The 22,601-nt window shown below is 53.6% G+C and overlaps 1 protein-coding gene across 3 annotated transcripts in view; it reads right to left on the bottom strand.

Moving 5' to 3' along the window:
- DUSP8 (dual specificity phosphatase 8) overlaps positions 1 to 22,601 on the bottom strand; it is a 40,751-nt gene that overhangs the window by 12,568 nt on the left and 5,582 nt on the right. For all 3 annotated transcript variants that reach the window (XM_058026112.1, XM_058026113.1, XM_058026114.1), the window contains exons 2-3: positions 13,739 to 14,132; positions 7,119 to 7,257 (exon numbers count right to left, since the gene is read on the bottom strand). In XM_058026112.1, the coding sequence (XP_057882095.1) occupies positions 7,119 to 7,257; positions 13,739 to 13,969 (370 nt within the window). In that variant the 5' untranslated portion in view covers positions 13,970 to 14,132. The remainder of the gene's footprint in view (positions 1 to 7,118; positions 7,258 to 13,738; positions 14,133 to 22,601) is intronic.

Here is a 22,601-nt window from a genome sequence, read left to right on the forward strand (position 1 = left end):
GAGCAAGGGGGATGCTGCAGGAAGCATGTAGTGAATTAGGGGGTGCAATACTCAACCTGCCCCTGACCCAGAGATGCACAAACAAAATTTGCCTTTTCTCACTGCCCCTCTGGTTGTCCATCTCCCTCCATCTCCAAGAGCCCTGGGCATAAGTTATTTTGGTAATGCCAGTGTCCTTCATGATATGTTTGGACTGAGACTTCAGTTCAGAGCTCCTGGGAGCACCAGGTGGGAAGCTGGGCATGACACCACAAAGTAGAGCTCAATGCAGGAGGCTTACCAGTGTCCCACACCCCTCAATCCTCAGCAAAAGACAAGCAAGCACAGAAAGCCAGCAGCCCCTTTCCTCCTCCAGTGTGAAGCCCAGCCACATGGAGATGCCACCTGCAGCCACCATTCCCCAGGCAGCATCCTCCTCTCTGCTCTCTCTCCATTTCTGCACTCTTCTGCCAAAACCAGTATAGGGTTGGCACCTGGGGCAGGGGGCAGCTGGCAAGCAGAGGGATAAAAGGCAACATCCATAGTGCAGAAATACATTCCATTTATCAGCTGCTGCTCCTTGTCCCTTTTTCCCAGGTGCTCCTCCTGGCCAGGATGTCACCCATCCTGCCTCCAGCCCCTATTTATCAGACAAGAGGTGCATCACCCAAGGAGAGATGCCCAGCCTAGTCAGCCTCACTTCACTCTCATTGCCACAGCACTCACTGGAAAAACATCTGCTGCAATGGGTTGCAGAGACTCATGCAATCCTCCTGCAAGAGCAGGGAGCAGGATGAGTCCCTGTCCAGCACCTACACACCCTGTCAGGACAGTGCCTATAGCCTGGCACAAGCCCAGCTGGGCAGGGCCAGCAGTTCCTCTCTCCACCCAGCACTGGGACCTGGTAATAATTGCCAGTGACGACCTTTTGCAAGCATGCAGCACAGGCCCAGGGACAAGGGGGAGGCGGAAGAGGGGAGGCAGATTTCTCAAAAGGAAGGAAACTGTAACTGGGCAGTGGCCCCTGCCCATCAGGATCTCTTACTGGGGAAGTTGCCTTCCTCCCCTTGACCTTCCAGAAATGAGAAATGAAATTGCATAGCAGTTTTCTAAGGCATAGCAATCAGAGGGCTGCTCTTCCCTACGCCCCTTCTCCTCTGTCCCACTCTGCCTTTGACCCTTTTGCTTGCCTTTTCTGGGTCCAATGGTTAAAAAACACGGCCAGAGGGGGAGGGGAAGCTCCTCAGGGTAATTATAGAATCGGGAAAACAAGTTGTCTGACGACAGCGTTGCTAAACAGGGAGGTTTAGAGCATAGGTCTGGAATACAATCAGCCCTGCACATACGTGACCTGGCTTAACCCCTCCCAGGGATGCAGGCACTGCTCCCGCCGGGCCCAAAGCCTCCCAGGCATCTCCTGCTTGGGCTCAGCATGAGAAGGGGGCACCTTACTCTGCCTCTGTGCCTTGAGCTGAGACTGGGAGCACTCCCCAGGGCACCCACCAGGCTGGGTGTCTGAAGCTGGATGCCAGCACCCACTGAAGAGGGGCTAGAGGGCAAGAACACACAGTCCTGCCCTGGCTAAAGTGGTCCCAGATGGCTTTGCTGTAGGAAAGGAAACAACTCCCCCAGGGATGTTTTGCATGAGAGAAAGGGAGGTTCAGAGAGTTACCTAAACCTCCAGGATTGTAAAAATCACAAACCCTGGTATTCCTATTAGATTTTTTAAAAAATGCCTTTCCCTATCAGCATACTACCTCCAGTCCTCTGAACAATGATAAGAAAAACATCACCACAGGTAATCCCCATGCACCTCACCACCTACAGCCTGAAGAAAAGATGGATGGAAGCCCCTGCACAGCCCTTCTTCCCCTTCTTCCATTCCTGACCATCATGTGGGCAATTTTACATGAAGAACAACCAGAATCCCCATTCACATTATTTACAAAGCTGGTTCTTCAAAACTCCCAAGTCTGGGAAAAGCAAGAAATTGAGAGTCCTTGGGGAGCTCTTTTTCCTGTCCCATCCCACTTCCATACCCTCCTTATTCACACCCACACTCCTGCCAGCTGAGCATCTGCTTCTTTGGGTTCATCACAGTATGCTGTGGGATGGAGATGGCCACAGGTGGACAGAGGTGCTTGCAGGAGGTTCAGAGACAGTAATCAGACTTTAAGGAAAACCTTGTAGGTACATCTGATGGATTCATGCCAGTAAGTCCCCAAGTGCTCTTAGACATTACAGCCTGAGGGTATCTGAAATAGCCCTAATGTTTGACCACCTTCAGGCCCATGTACTGAGCAGAGGCTCTGCTGGAGTCAGGGGACAAAACCCACCAGCTAGTGCATTCTGCACATGCTTTGTCTCCAGCAGACACACTGACAGCCCAAACTCAACAGGTGAAATTGTGATGCTGTGCAGAGTGGGTGATGAGGAACGTGACCATCAAATCACCAGGTCCTGCCTCCCCACTCCCATCAGACATCTTGTGACTGATAAACCCTGAGATTTGCTAACCTGGTTAGAGCATCGTGCTAGTGACACCCATGGGTTTGAGGGTTTGATTCCTGTGTGGGTAATTCACTTAGAGTTGGACTTGATACTTGTGGGTCCCTTCCAACTCAGAATATTCTGTGATTCTGTAACCATTGTGTGGGTATTTGGGGTATTTTCTTCCTTAGGTTTTAGTTTATTCTTTTTCCTTACATTGAGTTTATAAAGAGACCTCAGTCCTGGTTGTGGATCTTGCTAAGCTTTTATCTTCAGGATATGCCATGACAACCTTTGGATGTGCAGGCTGCCATTCCAGCCTCTGAGACCGGACTGAAGGCAAGCCCCCTCTGCTCTGCCCTGCCTCTGCCCTGCTTTCTTTCACACCTGCCTAGCTTGGCTTTTTTCATTCATCTTTTCATTCTCCAGCCCAATATGTTTCAAGAGGAGCAGGCAGCAAGGGAATGTGTAGCTGGCATGTGGCTTCTCACCAAGACGACACGAGAAAGCATTACAGAATTTTCAGCCAAGGATGAGCAAAGCCATGTTCAGTCACCCTGATGTTTAACCTCTTTTTAGTGCTGTCCCTATACAGAAAAAAAAAAAAAAAGTGTTTTTTCTTTCCTTCTTTCATTTCCCCCCCCCTTTTTTTTTAATTAAAATAATCTATCTCTGAGTCCTTGTTTCTAAAATAATTCCAGCCAGTGCTTCAGTGCTAAACCCACTCATGCCTGGGCAGCCCAAGTTAGCTCCTGCAATGGAAATCCCCTTTCCTTTCTCACTACTTCTTTTTGCCTGTGGCAAAGTCACCTGTCTTTGGTAGATTCCCCAAAATCCCCAAAATCTCAGCCCTCACCCAGATGACTGCAGCCATGCAATTACAACTCTGCAGCCGTGCTGGAGGGCCATGGCACGGCCGGGCTGGAGAGCCTGGGTCACGGCCAGCCTGCTCGCTGAGGAGGATGGCGAGTGAAGGGCTGGGAGGGATTTGTCGCTGATGATATTGTTACATTCTTTCCGAATCCTGGGAGTAAACAGACGCTCCAAATTTAGAAAGAACAGGACTGGAAAATTTAAACATTCCTTGAAGAATTGGTACAAAAGCGGGGGGAGGGGGGGCGCTGAAGATGATCTCACAGGCGCTCCCGAGCCAGATGAAAAGCTCATGACTGGAGCTCAGAACGCAGCTGAGGGGCCTGTTTCAGGTCGGAGTGCGATACCGCAGCGGAGAAGCTCCCCCAGCACATGGAACTGAGCAAAAAGAGCCTCTGTCAGGCAAGGGGGGTGTCCCAAGCCCCGCAGCCCAGGCTGTGGGGCTGCCACTGCAGGCCACTCTGCCATCCTGGTTTTATCTCCAGCTGGCACACGGCTTCCAGCGCGGGAGAGAGGAGCCCGGTGCTCAGCTAAGGACCAGGAGCAGGGACAGGATGAGTGGCTGAGCATCACCTGGACCAGCATCCCAAGCCCTCAGCTGTCGCTTTTAGCCACTGAATGGGAGCAGAAGAAAATCTCCACAGTGCCCACTGCAGCTGGACAAATGGAGAGGAGCTGGTGAAGCTCAGCACCCACAGCACAGCAGCACACAGGGCTCTGGACAGGCTCCCATCGCAGAGCTGGCACATGGGAGCTGTCAGGGAGCAATGGAGCCAGACTGCTGCTGCTGCTCCTGCTTCATAAGCAGATAATGCCTCTTAATAAAAACCAAGCGGGTGATTACAAGATGGGAAGAATAAGGGGAGGAATTACAAAGGGGAAGAATAAGGGAGGAAAAATATAGCAAAATAAAAAAAAAAGGGAAAAAAAAAAGGAAAAAAAAAAACAGAAAAAAAAAAGCAAAAAAGCAAGGGTTTGTGCTGAAGTAAACAAAGGTTAAAGAACAGTCAGGCTCCTGCAGGAATAGCAGAGCTGGGCTGGGAGGGAGGGGGCATTACGTAATGCAGGAAAAATGTTGGCTCCATTCAGTTTTCCACCACTTCATGTGATGTCAGGAAAACCATATAAATCAACAGTCTTTCTGCTCCCACGGATGGAGGGCAGCAAGCAGCACTATTTATACTTACACAATTAAAAAAAAAAAAAAGAAAAAAGAAGAGAAGCTGATGATTTCCAAGATTGGGAATAATTGACTCAGATTCTTCCCTGCCAGCCACTGGAATCGCTGCTTCTGGGCTGTTAACCCTTGAGGAGTCCCTGGCACCAGTCCTGCCACCCCCAGCTCCCCTGTCCTCACCCATCAGCCTCCATCAGCTGCTTCAAGGGTCAGAAGGTTGCTGGCCTGGAGGTGAGCAGGAACAGCCAAGCCTGGTGTTTGCATGAGATGGGGACATGGAGGCACAGATCCCTGCATCTGTTGGGGCTGAGAGAGCTGAGAGGGGCAGCACAGAGGGGCTCTGCAGGGCTGCCACACTGAACTGGGGATCCTCAGGACAGCTTCCCTGAGGTAATGGCACCCACTGAGGGACAGGCTGAAATGTTCCCAATTTTGGGATTGCCAACTCACTGGGATCACAAAGCACCTCCAAGGAGAACTCAGGCACTTCTGAAACACCAAATGGGTTGGGGCGGGACAAGGGGCTTGAGGCCAGAAGGGACAGACCAAGGGGTTAAACCCCACAAGGGCAAGGGTTCAGAATCAGGCCCACTCACACATCCTGCCCCAGCCCCCCAAGCACTCCAGAGCTGTCTCTACACCAGCCCACTGCTGCCCACAGCACAGGCAGGAGGAAGCTGTGCCTGTCAGCAAGCATGCCCAGCCTCTCCTGGATGCTCTGCACAGCCATTCCAGTCATGGCTTCCATGTGAAACACGCCGCCATGACCCAGTGTTCCACATTTCAGCTCCAGCTTTTCCCCCTGCTGGTGGCCCGTGTTCCACGTGAGGCTGAGGCCCTGCTGCGCTTTTCATTTGGGAGGATTGAGCTTTGCTTGGTGCCTAGCACACCCACACTCCTGCTTGGGGCTCCTGCAGCCCAGGAGGTTGGAGATGGCTGTCCTGATGATGGAGGAGGTGTGTGCCCAAGTGGGGGGCAGCAAGTTTGCTGGCAGAGGTTTGCTGGTGGCATGCTGATGGCTGAGGGGGTGGCACGCTGCTGGAGCGTGCTGTGCATGCAGCTGGGGGGCACTGGCACTATGAGGCTCCCCCAGGCCTTAAGGCAGGAAAAGGCTCCGGGGTTTTCAGGGACACCTCACACAGCCCTGGCCAGCTCCAGGAGCACTCGGTGTGGGGAGCAGGGGTTTGCAGCCAGCCCCCAGCTCTGCTCCTCATCCAGCCCTGGGAAAGGGGTGCCAGGGTGACACCACCAAGGCTATTTCCTGACCCATCCCCATGACTAAGCAGGTTCCTTCCCAGATGCAACTGAATCTACCACTTCCTTCTCCTGCACCACATGCCAAGCTGTGCCCTAGTTTATACCACAGCGACCTTGGAATCGCAGGCACAGCTACTGAGGCAGGCCAGGGACTGCCACAGCCAGCTCAGGGAGGCCTCCTCCAGCACTGGCCTCAGCAGAGCTCCTGCAACCCAGGCCACAATAATTAGCTTGAATATGATTTTGTGTAGTCCCTGCTTGGTTTGTTGGTAGAACCCGGGGACAGGGGGTTTAATCCTGCTGTTTCTCTGCTCTGTTCTCCCCCCTGTCACAATGCAGCTGCTCTAAATAAACAGCACTTACCCCTGCCTTGCATGGGCAGGGCGCCCTGAATGCCACTTGCCCGTGCTACCTTCCCCCCACAATTACCCTTCCCCAGCATCTGTCACTCTGTGGGAGTGGCAGTTCCCTGCATCCCTGTGGTGTCCTGAGGCACAGAGGTTGGGACCCTCTGCCTCAGCCCCAAAGCAGTATCCAATGCCCACACACGAGGACAGGCTTGAGGGACAGAGGTGATTCCCATCTCTGTGCTTCTGAGCTCAGTGGGACTGCGGGGCTGCACAGGGCAGTGCCTGCCCACCCATCCATGGGCAGAAAGCTCAAAGGCAGGCATCCATCAGGGCAGATGCCTGGCTGTCCCAGCCTAGGGGAATCAAAGGCATCTTCAGCTCTCCCTCAGGCAGTTCCCTGCCTCTCTCTTCTCTTCTCTCTTGGGCTGGAGCTTTTCATTCATCAGTCACCTGCCTCACTGCAGAAGGGCTGTAATTAGGGCAGCACGTGCCTCCTCCTGCCTGCACATTTTTGCCCAGAGAGCATCATCTCCAGCAGACCCTGACTCACTCAGGGATGACCCTCTGCCCCTGCCATCCTCCTTTCCAGTACATCCGTGGATTTCTTCTCCTGCCCTCCCTTTAACAGCAGCAAGAGGGAGCAGAGTGCCTGAACCGGGTCTGTTCCTTGGCACACTGACCAGGGACGAAGCAACACAGGGATGGGAGAACAAAGGGCAGCTTTTGGATGGCTGGATCCATGCCACCACACCATGTACCCTCCTCTTTCATTCACCCTGGCTGGTGGTGAGATGGACAGTGCAAGGAACGAGGGCATGGGGAAGACCCAGTGATGCCAGCGTGGGCTGAGCCTCCTCAGCCTGCATGCAGGGCTGCCTTCCTCCACCACAGCCACGGGTGGCCAGGGCAGCGGGTGCACATGGACACAGCTCTGTTACTCCAGGCTAAGGGAATGAGTGCCCCTAGAGATGCAGTGGTACCCAGGCTCCTACCTGTGAGGATGGAGACGCTGTGGAAGCAGCTGTCCAGCTTGCCCAGGAGGATGGAGAGGAAGCTGTCAGCAGCCAAGCCGGTGACGTCCCGCGTGCTCTGGTCGTAGACCACCACGTCCTGGTGGTCCTCCGCCTCCACCTGCAGGAGAGCGGCAAAAAACGGGGCATCAGAGAAATGGGCTGAGCACTGGGGATTCCACAGCACCGTGGGAAGCAAAGCTGAATTTAGTGGTCACACAAGCAGGAAATTCCAGCTCCACACCATTTCCACAAGCTAGTTTTGATCACCAAATGGAGTGTCCAGCCAGGCTGGGACTCTGCTCCATGGCTGCAGGTGAATGTGTCAGTAGAGGTGCCCATTGCCACACTCACCAACTACGAGTGCTTTTGAGCATCCTACCCAAAAGAGGGTCACTCCTCCCCATCGCCCACCCTTAGCTTACTGTTACTTAACTGCATCCCAGAAATCACCACAACTTCTTCCACCACTTACTCCCCAGCCAACTTTTGCCCCTCAGATACTCCTCCTCAGCTTGGTGTCACAGGTACAGGAACACAGGGATTTGGGAGTGGTTCTGCAGATAGAGGTGCTCCCAACACAACCCTAGTGCTGTGGCTGGAGTCAGAGGGGGCTGGATCAACAGCTCCTCAGGGCTCAGCCTGGGGACACCATGCCACTACACATCACCCCAAACCTGCAGATCACCCCTAAGGGCTGAAGGAAAGGGAAAATCTCTTATATTACTTAGTGGATGTTCCAGGTGATGTGCTTTCTTCCTTTTGTAATGTGTGCTGGGGCCTGCACACTGCAGGGATAAACTGGGAAGAGCAGAAGGAGCTCCTGGGCTGCTCTCATGTGATTTTACATAGCACAAACTGCAGCTAGCTGCCCACCACTGCAGGGATAAACTGGGGCAGGTGAGATGGTGGGCTAACCTGCAGGCACGCCTGGTGATGACTGGATTGCAGTGAGAGCACTCAAGGCACAGACAGATACTCCCACACCTACCTGAAGGTGCGTGCACCAAAAACAGATAAAAATCCTCACAGAGGCATAGCTCAGCTGATCTGCTGAAGAGCTGGGTGTAGGGCACACACCTGCCCTGAGAGCACCTGCCCTTCCAGCCGGCAGGATAAGGCATATCCATCGCGAGAGGAGGGAGAGGCAGCAGCAAGGAGGGAAGGAGGGAATGTGTGCAAGCTGCTCTCTTCTCAGCAGCTAGTGCTGGAGCTGCCCATTGGCCACCCTGTGCCGAGCCCTCTCCAAAATGTCTTTAGGAGACCACTTGAACAAGGTACCACTCATGGACACCCTCCTCGTTTTGCTGTCTCACTGCCAAGCCCTATCTCACCACCAGAGCAGATTCGCTCGGGGTTGCTGTTATTATTAATGCTGCTTTCCCACCCTGCTGCAGGTGCTTCCCTGCTCAGCAACGTGAGCACCATCCAAATGAAGCTGCAGGGAGCACTGGTTTAGCTGAGCTCATCAGATCTCTGCGCCGCAGCGGAAGGACAGCCCCGCAGCAGCAGGAATCCCCGTCGGGGCGCCACGCACAGCTGTGCTCCAGGAGGGGCTCACAGGACACACCTGTCCCCAGCCCGGCACAGGCACTGCAAGGCAAAACCGGCCCCACGGCTCAGCAGCATGACAGGAGGCATGAAAGGGCAGCAAAAGAGGGAAAAGGACATGGGAATTCTAAAATAAGACACTGAAAAATGACTGGAGCCACCTGAGATAAACCAGATGAGGATCTATTCCAGCATCTTTTCCTCAGCCAATCCTGACGCAGGACTTTTGTGGGAGGTCATCCAAGCACAGCTGGAGGGAAACACGCTGGCTGTCAAGCAGGTTCAGAACGGGGAACCTACCAGTCTTCAGCAGCTGCCTAGCCCTTCAAGGCTCCCTAGTGCATCCCAAAGACCCAGATCCCACCCTGAAGCCCTATGCCAGCAAAAACATCTTTCCCCAAAAGCACAGTGAGGCAGGAACCACTCTGCAGTGGGGCAGAGGCTCATCCCAGCTGCACAGTCCAGGCTGAGGAGGCTGCAGGAGAGATACCAGCTCTGGCTGAGCAGCATTATCCCACAATAGGATTTAGTGTTTCCTCCACATGGGCAGGCTTTGTTTGGGCCATTACTGCAGGGTTGCTGCGCGACAGCAGAGATGTGCAACACGGTTTACATCTTATTAAAGTTATAAGGTTTCACTCAATGCAAATGCCAAACAAGTGCTGGCCTCTCATGGCCTGCTTGCAGAAAATAAACACCTGGCTTGCTGGGATGAGGATACCTGCAGGAAAGTCCTGAGGAGTTCTCATGGAGCATACAAGGATGCACTGGCATCCCAGCTCCTCACCACAAAGGGAAATAAGACACAGACATTTAATCAAGCACATGGGTCTCCCATTAATCTCATGCCCTCCTGAAACGCCCCATCTATGGCTTTAAACATAGGGAGGCTAAAAGCTAACTGGGCAGAGGAAGGTAAAGCTGAAGAGATGTGCCATACTAGATTCCTGCTTCTGCCAGGTGCTGGCACAGGACAGGGACATAGTTGAAAACAGAGGTATTCTTCTGAGAAGCAACACTTTCACGGGGATTGCTGTCATCCCAAAATTGCTGAAGGTACAGTTCAGGTGATGCCTGAACACCAGTCATCACCTTCCAAACAGGGTCCCCACATCCATCTAGCAAGGGACAGGAGGGCCAAGATGAAGCAAGTCTTTTGGCTCCAGATAGATACTGAGTGGGGCTTGCAAACCCATGCACACCTTTGAAAAGCTGCTGGCCCACTCCAGTGCTGGAGGTGCCCCAGAGCAGCTCCCCAAGAACAAACCTCCTCCCTGCTAAAATCCTGGCTGGAGGGATATGACCAGCCAGGGGCCAGGACCAGCAGCTCCAACCAAACCCCAGCTGAGAGCATCGATTCATTCACTGCCTTTGTGCCAAGCCCATCACTGTCCCCACTCTGGGTGGAGGTAACTCCCACATGGACACCAGTCCCCAGCACTGCGTGGTTAACACAGCTTGGGTCCCAGCTCTGTCTCTCCCCAGCTGCCAAGCAGGGATAATGATGCTCTACAGGTGATCCAGGCTAAGATAAGAGTGAGCTATTATTATTACCCCAATTACTACTGACATCTCAGTCACGTATTGTTTCAAAACACAGTGAATCACCCCACTGAAACAACAGGGCTTCCATCAACATAAAGAGCAGCCAGGCACAAGGCTCAAAAATAAGCCCCAGCTTTCCCTCAAGCAAAACAGCTGCTTGCAGAGCCAAGCTCCTAATGCAAATAAATAAATATTCCCATCACCTGAAGAGACCCTTGTCTTGCCTCAAAGCATGGCTGTAGCTGCTCTGGAGATTGCTCCATTTCAGGAAGTGAGAAGTGGTTGAGAGGTGGACTTTCCAGGGGGATCTTGAAGAAGTAAGATTTTCAACATTTCCCTAAAGAAATGCTAGTGAAAAACCCAAGCAGGAATTTCCCATAACCTCTGCTCTCCAAACTGCACAGAGGAGCTGAATTATTCCAGTTGTTATAGGAATTTATTATTGTGGGAGTTTATTACTGTCAGCACTGGGAGAAGGGTTCAAAACCAGCCAGAAGCAGTTATGTTGGTACCATTTCTGTGTGGAGGGAAATGACTGCAAGAGGAATTGCTGCTGCAGCTTTTCCCAGATTGGGCACCATGGGAAGATGGTCCACACGAGGGCTTGGGGAGCAGTGGCTATGGCAGCTGCCACAATCGTGGGATCATAGGCATAATTCATTGAAAAAAAGAAAGGGATTTTAAATGTCTCTGCTTCTTCTTTCCTCCCAAATGGTCCTTTCCTCTCCTAGCTCCAAAAAAAAAAAAAGCCAGGAGCTGCTGTTATCCCACAGCATCACTCCAAACTGCAGCCCACAGAAGCATTGCTAATGGTACCCTTCCTTAACAGCAACATGGAAAAGGAGAGAGTAAGCACTGGGAAAAGCCAATCAGACAAATTCTCCCACTCCCCGCTGCCAGCACGCAGGCAGGAGGAGCGGCGTTGGCGGCCAGGTGGGGTTTGTCCAAATGCTCTGCCCTGCATCAGCCCGTGTCCTTCCCCAGGAGGCGAACACAATCGCTGGGATGGGATGAGCAGGTTCAGCTCTCTTTGCTGGGGGTGAGGAGGAGTGGGACGAGGCTCGGGCTCGGGGCTGCCCCGTGGCTGCCCGGGCAGCCCCGCGTCGCTGCCATCCGCCTTTGTCTCGGCAGCCCCGGGAGCAGGAAACAGGAGGAGGGCGGGAGGCCCGTCAGGAGGAATAATGGGGCCGGACAATCGCGCTACTGATGTCACCCTTCCTGCCATCTGCTCCCCAGGCCAGCCGTGCCCCCCGCCCCCAGCACCGCGGAGCCAGGGGCAGAGCGGGGCTGGGGAATGTTGGCCAGCCGAGGCAGAGGAGGCAGGGAAATGACACCGGGTGTCTGAGGTGTAAATCAGCTTCAGCATCCCATTCTGAGGATCTGTGCACCTCGAGGTAGCAGCTCACATTGATTTCTCGGGGTCCCAAAATACAGTCTGACTGAAATGGGAGGTGGGGAGAAGGAAAGAGGGCGAGAAGAGAGCTCATCACCCCAAAATGCAAACACACAAGTGCATGCACAGAAAGGCTTGGAGAGCCTGAGGCACAACCACCCCCCCTGCTTTATGCCAGATGAGAATAGGGCAATGATCCCCTCCCAGTATCCCACCCCAGCTTCCCAGGACAAGTGGCTTAACCTCTCAAGGATGTCCTGAAGCTTAATTAATTCCTGAGCTGCATGTGTTGGGAGAGCCAGCAAGCCGTGGGCACGGCAGGAGCTGTACAGAGCAGCAGCAGCAGCAGGGAAATGCAGCCTCCTGCCCATGGATGTGCCAGGAGGGATTTCAGCCGCATCCAAAAGAAAAGCAGAAAAGGAATTAAAGGCGATGGCAACGCCTCTCTCTTCTTCTCCTAGCATCCCTGGTTACAATCACATCCCCAGCCAGTACGTGGACCATTATGCAATGATCCAGGAGCCGGGAGAAAACGATCCTTCTACACTCCTTCTATGGGGACAGAGCAGGGAATGCCAGGAAGGACCAGGCGGCTCCTTTGGGAGCCCTCTGCTCCACTGCAGCTGGCGAGCCGCAGGTTTGCAGGCGGATGGCATCAGCTGATGTTAACTCTTCCACGCTTCCCCCTTTCCCTATCATCCTCCTCTTCTTCCTCCCCCCTGCGCATCGCTCGCTCTGCCGCGGCTGCCGCTCCACGTGACAGCGGCCACTGCAGAGGTGACCCTCGCCGGGAGGAGGGCGGCCGCCCCGCGCTCCTCGGAGCTTGCGAAAAACTGATTATTCTGCTTTATTCTCCAGGGGATTTAAGAGCAGCTAAAGCCGTTCAGGAATCAGTCCCTGCAATCCCCTCCGAATCGCCCAGCCCCGAGCATCCCCGCAGCAGATTGGCGGGAGGCCGCCCCCCCGCGCCGCCGGTCCCCTTGATCCCGCGGGCTGATGTCACCGCCAGCCAATGCGGACAGCGGTGCCTTCTCGGGGCGGCGGGCCGGGGGGGGACACACGACGCAGATGGCTCCAGCTGGGCCCAGCATTTGATTAATCGCCTGAATTACCCTCGCTTTGCCATAAAATTACAAGGCGGCAGTGGGGGAACGGTGGGAGCGAACTGGCAGGGCTGCGATGGCAAACCACCCTTCGGATGGTGAGCCATCCTTGGGCTCGTCCCGTGGCCTCTGCGGGATCCACGGGCACAGCCCCCGGGCACCATCTCGGCACCCACGGGCACAGCCCCCGGGCACCATCTCGGCACCCACGGGCACAGGGCACAGCCCTCGGGCACCTTCTCGGCACCCACTGGCACTGCCTTGGGGCAGCATCTCGGCACCCACTGGCACTGCCCTGGGGCAGCATCTCGGCACCCACCGGCACAGCCCCCGGGCACCATCTCGGCACCCACCGGTGCTGCCCCCGGGCACCTTCTCGGCACCCACGGGCACAGCCCTGGGGCAGCATCTTGGCACCCATGGGCACAGCCCTGGGGCAGCAGCTCAGGAGGGCACGACCCAGCCCTTGGCCCTGCAGGGACACTCGTCACTGCTCCGGCCGGCGCTGCAGCCCAGCTCCGTGGCTCGGAGCCACCTCTATTATTTAACCAGGAGTGATAGAGAGAAGCCTGGGAGAGATAATATGCCATGACACCGGATAAGAGCTTCTGGCGTCACAGGGGAGGAGGATTACATGTCCCTGAATGGAGTTAGAGATGACAGAGGGGAGGGGAAGAGTTTTTAGCAGGGGATTAAGTTTACAGCTCCAGGAAGGCTTTGGGGGGTTGTTTGCTGTCATAAGACAAGTCCTAAAGCTGATATACCTGATAGACTTGCTTGGGGAGGGCTCCTGAAGCAGGGAGCCACTTCAGTGGGGTGGGGGCAATGAACAGGTCCCCGAGGACAGCCCTGAGGCCAAATGAGCTCACACTTTAGCTCTCCAAAGGGTGTCAAAGAGATGCTGCAGATACCGCGGTCAAGGGATGGAGGGGAAGGATCCCTTAGGCCAGTGTGCATCCCACAAGAGGGTGTGAGCACCCACCAGGAAAGATGAGGGTCAGATCCCTTACCTTCATCTTGGAGGCAGGCTGGATGAGCTCCGTGATGGAGACCTTGTCCTGCTGCAGCCTTCTCTTGACAAGCTTGGAGCAGCAGATGTTGACGGAGCTGAGGACGTGCCAGGAGTTGTACTCCACGAAGGAGCGGCTGTCGATGACCAGGGTGCCCTCGGCTCCGTTCCTCAGGAGGCTGGCCAGCTTCTTGGGGTCCATCACCTTGCGTGGGAGCCTGTCCCCAGCCATAACGGGCCAGTCCCCTCTATGGCAAGTGGGGAGCAAGGGCTGGAAGGGCAGGGCACCCGTGTCCCCAAGGGGAATGAGCGAGGGCTGAGGGGCAGGCAGGGCAGCACCCGTCCTATTCTCCTCACGCTGCTAATGCCCAGAGTGCCAACTCATTGTGCTGAACCTGGAGAGAGAAGAAAGGAGACAACAACCCATCAGCTAGGCAGGATGATATCTGGGTGTCTTCAGAAGAACCTAGGGGTGCAACAAGCCACACTTTCAAGGTGTGTTCTCCCAGCCTGCTGGCATGTGCAGCCCTAGAGCAGCCCAGACCAGAGGTTTTCTCTTTGTATTTAATAGCCCTCAGCAGAACTTTCTTCCATAAATTTGTCTAATTGCTTTTTGAAGTCATTTCAGCTTTTAATTTAACAGCACAGTGGCCAGTGGCAGGGAGTAGAATGGCTTGCCAGTTACACTGAAGAAGTCCTTCTCCTGGTTTGCTCCAAATCTGCTAAATGATGGCTCCTCTGGGTGAGCCTTACTGCTTCACCAGAAAACACCACATATGCCTGTTCCCTAATCTTCTCCAGAGCTCTTACCACATTTAGACCTAATTTAAGGAGCTTTTCAGGTCAAAGCATCTACAGAGCCACCAGTTACACAGACAGACACCTTTGGCCACGCTGGCCAGCCCTGATGTGCCATGTTTGAGAGCCAGGCACATCAGGGACCTGCACAGGGCAAGATGTCACCTCCTTTCCCTGTTTCCAGTCCAACAGCTCCTCACACTCAATTTGCTTTTTCTGACCTCTGCCAAGCCCAGAGCTAATGGTTTCTCAGAAGCAGCTTAGCTCAGCTCTAAGGTTCTGCTGCTGCATGGTTAAAGCTACTTCGGGGCCCATCACAGATACCACCAAATCAGGTTTGCTCACTCATGCTCATCACTTCACACTGGATTTCACCTGCCTGTTTTATCAGAGCCTGCTCACGGGTATTTTTGCCAGCTTGCCTCCTGGCAAGTCAAGAGAAGACAAGAAATCAAGTTGGCCTTTACTCCTGTCTTCAAGAAATAGTCCAGGCATCAAGGCAGAGGTGCTGGGAAGCTGGACTTGGACTGAGATGGTCCCAGAGAGCTCTCTGCTTTTCAGCATCTGACTTGCACAGAATTGGAAAGGGGCTTCACAAACAGGAGTACCTGGCATACAAATACCCCGTGTCTCCATCTCAGGAGCTGAGGGGGGTCAGCCTGGTGCTCTCTGAGGTGAAGAACAAGATTCCTCCATGTCCAGCCCACGAGGTCTGCAAGGACAGCAGGCAGGCTGGGGAGCATTCAGCTCAGGGTGTCCTCTTAAGTTTTAATGGAACGCGTCACTGCAAGGATGTTTTAATGGCATTAAGTTTTAAAGCCACTGCAGTCATTCAGAAAATAAGCCTGGGCTACTACCCGGCTCCTCCTGTTCTTGCCAGACGGTGTTTTAGAGAGAACCCACAAGCTGCTCCATGGAAGCTTTAACGCATCTGACTTAGGAGGCCTATGAATAACGTGCCTGGAAAGGCCAGCGTAAAGATTTTCATTGACCTCTGCATGATCAGGATTTGGTCCATGGACCAGAGGAGGCTTACGAGTCACTCTGATCTGAGCAAGCCAGCAGGTCCCATGGGCTCTTACACCTGCAGGCACCTACTGCAATGGCAGCTCAGGATGCAGAAAAGATGCTTGAGTCAGACACGCTGCTGGTGACATGACAGGGACCTCAGTTACCAGCCACCAAACCTGGAGGACACGGCCAGCTTGTAGGAAAAGAATGGAAAGCCACAGAAAGTGAGGATGGGGGTTCCAGCATTGCTCTGGCTCGTGACTCCAGCACTAACAGCCCAAACTTCCCTGGGCTACCAGACCTGCCTCCCAAAGCAGGGGTAGATGTCCCAGGCTTCAGCCTGAGGATCCAAGCTCCCAACAGGAGGCCACATTAGGATGTGCAGTACTTTTCTGCCCTTGTATCACACCCCTGCTGCCTCTGCCAATGTGTTAATACAAATTACGGGAGGGAAAAAAATCCCCTAGAAGCTGAGCTGGTGACAGCCCCTCCTGGCACAAAGCGTTTTGGCAGCCCCGTGGCACTCTGGCACACTGTGCCTGGCCCCACGGAGCTCCTGGCCACAATTCCAATTAGCGCAGCCCCCTCGGCGGGCACCGGGCGGTCCCCCCGCCGCAGGAACCCCGCTCCCCCCTGCTCTCCTCAGGGGGCTTAAAAATTGAAACAGTTCTAATTAGGGGGTCTGAGGGGGAGCGAGGCCGGCTCCTGCTGCGATATGACACACCTCATTACGTCGCTACCGCCTTGCCAGAAGCCCCCCTGCTGTCCCTTGGCTATAGAGCCAGGGCACTCAGAAAGGATGCAAATTAGCCAGCTTTTCCCCTCAGTCTTCCTTTCACACCCCACTCCCCAAATCACTTTCTGCCTCCCTTACCCATCAGGACACCAGGCTATGAATGTTTTTTGGCTCTTCCAATTACATTGAAGAAAGAAAAAGGGAGTAGAAAGAGCTGACAGACAAAAAAACCCTGGAATAATACAGTGGCAGAGGGATGAGTGAAGCGGGAGGAAGGAGTGATCCAACACTGCAGAGCTCCTCCGGATATAACATGGTATCCAACCTCCAGATAGTGAGCAAGGGCTAAACTTTTGGGGTGTCAAACACAGAAGGACTGACAGGTGATGAACTTATGACTCTTAAGAGAAACCAAGGCACAAGAGGCCTTCACAAAGTCTGGCAGATGACCGGAAGCTTGGGTGGAAGAGATTGGAGAAGACAAAGGAGGTTTCCCAAGTCAGCTAATAACCCCCCTCATGCAGAACAACCAGATAAACCTCTGCAGGCACATGTGACACGTCAAACAGGTCCCACTCCCAGCTCCACCCAAAAGATGTGGGGGAAGGCAGGGCAAGGTTGGTCCATTCTGCCCCTTTTTCCTTTACAGGGGATGGAGTTGGCCAGCTCAGTGTGGTCATGGGGAGCTGTAACCTTGGCATCAGAACCAAGACATGAGGACTTCTCTTTGTAGGTTCAGCCAGGTCAAATGCAGAGAAGCAACTTCCCTGACAGCACCTTCAGAGCACCTTGCAGGCTGTGTATGAGATGGTCTCTGAGAAGAACCAGCTGTAATGTCCTCATACCTGGGAAGACCAGAGAAAGAGGGACGATGTCTTTCTGCTTTGCTCAGATGGGTCAGAAGGAAAACTGAGGGAAGAGGCTTAGCCATGGAGCACTGCTAAAGTAAGAGATCTTCTCACCCCAGTGAGAGGAGACCAGGGGAAAAGGTTAACCTGGAACCTAAATTAGGGTTTCAGAAACATAGCTGTGTTCCTCTCTTATCAGTTTATTAAAGCCATCTTAATCTTCTTGAGTGTTCCTGAAGAACATTATCATAATCCTTTAATCCCACCTCTCCCTGGAGTGCCTGTAATGAGGAGATGGGCACATGGCTTAGCTGAATGGGGACAAGCAGCAGGAGAGGCCACACTTCAGCTGAGGGACAGAAAGATGGGCAGAGATTAGCAGAGGGCTGGGCCAACTCAATGGGACTCTGTCCCTGGTGTCACCTCCACAGATGCGTGTGTAGGGGAAGGGCGCTGGCCACACGAGTCACAAGCATGGCAGAGGTGCACACAGCATGCCAGTGTTCAGCCTGGCTGTGACCTTCTTCTGGGCAGGCCAGGCAAGAGAGCAAGAAAACCCAGGATACACCTCAGCCTGAGTCTGTCCACGTGGCATGAGAGACCACAGAACTCATCCCTGTGCTGGCCCAACCCAGATGGAGGCCACTTCCCTCAACTGCTCATCTTGCACAAGGCCCCAGCTGAGAGATGTGGTATGGGAAGGGTGCAGATCTGGTTCCTCTTTTACTGGAGACATCAGCTGGAAGGGCAGGCAGCAGGTCTCTACAGCAACCCCAAACCTCACTAACCAGCATGTCCAGTCCTTGCACCAAGCCAGTGCTGAGTCCTGGAGAGCTCCACCCTCCGCAGGCAGCCCCACTGAGGAGATGCTCCCCCCACGGCCCCAGGAAGCCAGCCTTGCTGCAGGAACACATTCCCATCGTGCCTGTGGGACTGGAGCCAGAGCAAGCTCCATGTGATGCTCATCCCAGGAGCACACTCTTCTGGTGGTGTCTCCACCTTGAGTTTACCAAGGGATAAGAGCACCACAGGAAAACATGTGTTTATTTGTCCCCAGTAATCTGAGAGCAGCCACTCCTGAAGAACTTCCACCTCCACCAGGGACTCAGTGGCACTGACCTATGTGATTTGGCTTTTTCCCTTGCAGGCCTGGGGGTTGGGGGAAATATCTGTGCCTTGTGAGCCTGGCCGGGGCTCCTCCATCCATCCAGGTCAGCCCTGCACCAGCCTCATGCTCACTGCTGGGATGTTGGCAGGACCCCACCAGATCCAGCTCTCCAGACACTTCCTAAGATGCAAACCACAGCGGTTTTTCCAAGCCCCACACCCTTTTTCCATCCTCATCCCTTCATTTCTTTTAAGTGCTTCAGCATTTAGCAAGCTCCCCTCGGCTGGCTCATGCTGTTTGAGGGATTCCTAAATCACAGGACCATTACTAATTATTATTATTATTTTGCAGCAGCAATCAGGGACGCGGGGCTCATTAACAAGTTAGCACCTCTGGTTTCCCTGGAAACCCGCAGCTGCCAGGCAACGGCAGCTCCGGCCCGAGGCGATGCCACTGCAGCGCCCTCAGCTCATTCCCAGAAAGATGCTCGGGCCCTGCACGGGCTGATGAACCCAGCCTCGCCAATGGGATGGGGTTAGGAAACTCCAGGATGTGTCCCCTGCTCCACCCGATCTGCCGGGAACCTCAGCCCTTCTTCCCGATCCTGTTCTGCCACTCACAGCATCACAAACTGCGCAGCGGCTCCTCCCTCCCGGCGAGCCATGCAGGCTTTCTCCAAGGGCGAGGAATTTGGAGCATAATGATTCCCCAGAGTAACAGCGGGACAAAGCTGTCAGGTGCCTGCAGCAGCCGTTTTGGAGGTGATGTAACTGATGACGATTTCTCAGCAGTTACTCAAGGTCCCTTTAAGAGGCAGCACAAAAGGTTTCTCTGCTTGACGATGGAAAAATGGAGTGGTGTGGTTTTTTTTTTTCCTTTGCTCTTTAAAGGGAGGCTGGGAAACACCACTAACCACATCCACTAACTCAGACACAGAATCTGCTTGTCCACCTAGTGAATCTCAAGGATGGGGAGGAACGACATCTCCCAAGCCCCACAGTATGAAGATGCAGGGGAGATGGGCAATGACTTTCCTGGTGCCAGTTAAGCCAAGGTGAGATACTCTGCTCTTTCCTAACCCCTGCCACCCACATGGCAGACAGAGGACTCCCCCACAGCCTCATCCACACTGATCTTACAGCCCCATCTTGGATCCCTGCTCACCCCAGGCACATTCCTCCTGGGACAAGAGCTCCTGCGCATGCCTCTCCATGCAGAGAACACTTCAGGAAGAAGGGAAAGGGCAGCATTCTCTTTTTCCCACAGCATATCACCCGGAGGCAGCCACTGCACTTTTGCCAGCGTTTCAAGCTCGCTGATCTCATGATTTCTTTAATTTTTTCTCCTCCTTTCTACACCGCAGTCTCCTTTCAATTCCTGTAGGCTGGAAGCAGCATGCCAGGGATCCCTGCAAGGAGCTGCATGCAGCCAAACAGCACCCACTCGCCTCCCTGCATCTCCCACTGCCCTCCCCACCTGCACCCTGCGGCCCGCAAGGTGTTTTCCACCAGAGGACGTGGCTGAAGGGCCAGGATGTCCTTCAGCAAAGTGCCAGATGCTGCGGTCACACCGGACGAGGGACGTGGCGTGGAGCCACGTGGCAGTGCCGGTGTGGGGGTGCTCAGCCTTGGGTACGTGGCCGGTGGCATGGGACAACTCAGGGACAAAAGGAAAGGGGACAGGCTGTTCCCAGCTGCCAGGGAGTCGTTCCCATGCACCCTCAGCCCACAAGGCAGATTGGCTCTCCTGGCTATAGTTAAGACAAGCAAAGGGGTCCTTCATCCTCTCTCACCACATGATGTTGTGCCAGCAGCTTTGGATGGGTCATGACTGCAAATGTAATTGCTTCCCAGCCTGTTTCCACCAAAAAAGTGAAGTTAAGGATTTATAGACTGGCCACTCCCAGAAAAATTTCTGACTGCAGTCATGGTAGTCAATCTGGAGATCCGGTCAGGAAAAGCCAACAGGGACAGCAGGGAAAGGAATTTGGCTGGAGTGTAGGTGACAAGGGCAGTATCTTCTCCTCTTAGACTTGTGCTTTTAGCATGATTTATATGGTTTTCCCCTTTAGTATAAACACAAGCTTTCATTTGAAAGCCTACAAAAGCCAAGACCAAAGGTTATCCATGACCAGCCAGCCATTTCATCACCACCTTTGCCCATACTGAGGATACTGCTCCCAAGCACGCTGCTTTCTAATACCAAAGCTATTCCATTTCCATTCTCACCCTGCCAAGCTGAGAGCTGGCCACACTCTCAGACCTAAAAGCAGCTTCTGCTTTGAGCAGCTTGGCACACATTCACAGAGGACATGTCACGGTGGAGAAGAGAAACCTAGTCCTGCTGATCTTGAAGGGCCCTGCTGCCCACTGCCTGCTATCCCATCATGTGCTGCATGACCCCTGAGCCCAGCAGGTTTATCCTGGGGATAAGGTGCTTCCCTGCCTTTTTACAACAAGAGCAGACAGACGCAGCCCAGAAAGGTATGCAGTGAGATAGTTCTGCAGGGGTCCCAAGGCAATAAACACCATGAATACCTGCTGGGTGCATGTGCAGTTTTCTCCTGGAGAAAGGGTCTCCAGGACCTGGGTCCTATTGTCCCACAACACCCACACACCAAGTGAAAGAAAGCACAGGATTAAGCTGTGGCTCTCCAAAGCTGCAGATAAATATAGCATTTCACTTCTTAAGCACAATCCCCAGTGACAGGGACTAGTCCATCTCAGCAGAGTGCTGGGAACAGTCACAGGTGAGGCCAAAGCAAGCACCCAGCACACACAGGGGCAGTCAGTGCCCTGTGCAGTGACCAATGACAGTGGCTAATGCCTCTGCAGTGTCACTGGGCCCCCATAATCAAATGACAAATAGGAGCCCTGCCTCCCTGAAGAACAATGATGTTCCTTTCTGTCGGGCTGTGTGCAGTTTCTGGTGATACCAGTGCAAACTGAGGTGCAGATCCCAGCACAGGTTTGCAGCCAGAAAAAGCCAATGCCCACAGTTAGGCCACCCTATTCCCACAAAACTGTGAATCTCCCTACAAGATCCAGAATTCAATGCAGTTGCAAGGGGCTATGTTGGTTTTCCATGGGATGAGACATTCCCCAGGCCAGCAAATACATTTCACAAGAGTTTTCTGACCTTCACGGCTTCATGGCTTGCTGAATTCTCTATATGCATACAATAGCCAAATTGCTCACAGCTTTGGGATGAATTAGCACGTGCCAGCTCAGGTTCTACTTTCTACCACAGCCCTAACAAGGAGGCACCAGCTCTTGAGTTTGGAGGATTACCTTTCTCTAATAAAAACCACACAAGGCAGGCAAAGCCCAAGATAATGCTCCTGCACTGCTCTTCTCCTTTTCCCTTGGGGGCCATGATTCATCACCAGCTGGTTTTGTTCTTAATCTGAGGTGACACAGGGGTGAAACAAAGGGATTTGCAGGTCTTCCTCCATCCTCACCACCGTGTTGAGCCATGGCTTGCTGGTCAGATGCCACAGCTCTTCATGTATGAAATAAATCCTGCAGCCTGGTCTCCTGATTGAGAGCAGGGTATTGCAGCACTTTGTAACATGGGTCTTCTCTCTGCATCCATATTATCACTGCTACTGTGGGTGGCAAACTACATGGACTCATGTGCTGGAGGAAACAGGCAGCAATATTCCCCTCACCAACTCCAGGCAGGTGTTAAGCATGACATATATGTGCACTTTAACCTCAGTTTCAAAAAAACCCCAGAGATGAATCATGACATCCACCCAGAGATTAAACATCCTCCAACTCATCTCCATGCCAGCAGGTCTCACTCAGCCCTGCTTCTGAGCCTGCAAGTGACAGCTGGGGTGATCACACCAAGCCCTGCTCCTCTTGGGCTGGCTGACCCCTGCTAAGACCAGTTCAGACACCCTCACCCTCCCACCTGTGCTGCTGGACTCCAACAGAGCTCACCCTTGTCTTTGCATCAGGTACTGCTGAATGAACCTTGCTCAGGTGCCAGACAAAGAGGTAGCCAAGCTCAAAGCAGAAGGGATTGTGAGGGTGACACAGAATTAACAGGCATCAGCATTCAGCAAGCAAGCGGAGAATGCGTCGATCTATTTTTAATGGTACAATGAGAGTGCTTTACAAAAGGATGTGTCTGGGGAGATTCTGCCCAGTCAGAGATTTGCATTCGGGTTTTTTTGCAGCAGTCAACTTCCCTCGATGTGTGGGAGGCATTTTGTCTCTTCACCACCCCACGGAGCAATTCAGAGGGCCCTGGCTCGGTTTTGGCTGGAGGCTCATCCCTCTGGGTCACCTTCCTGCCCTGGGTCACCTTCCTGCCCTGCTGCATCCTTCTGACTTTCCACCAGAAGACCTGACCT

This window comes from Melospiza georgiana, chromosome 6 (genome assembly GCF_028018845.1).
Source record: "Melospiza georgiana isolate bMelGeo1 chromosome 6, bMelGeo1.pri, whole genome shotgun sequence".
Classification (NCBI taxonomy): Eukaryota; Metazoa; Chordata; class Aves; order Passeriformes; family Passerellidae; genus Melospiza; species Melospiza georgiana.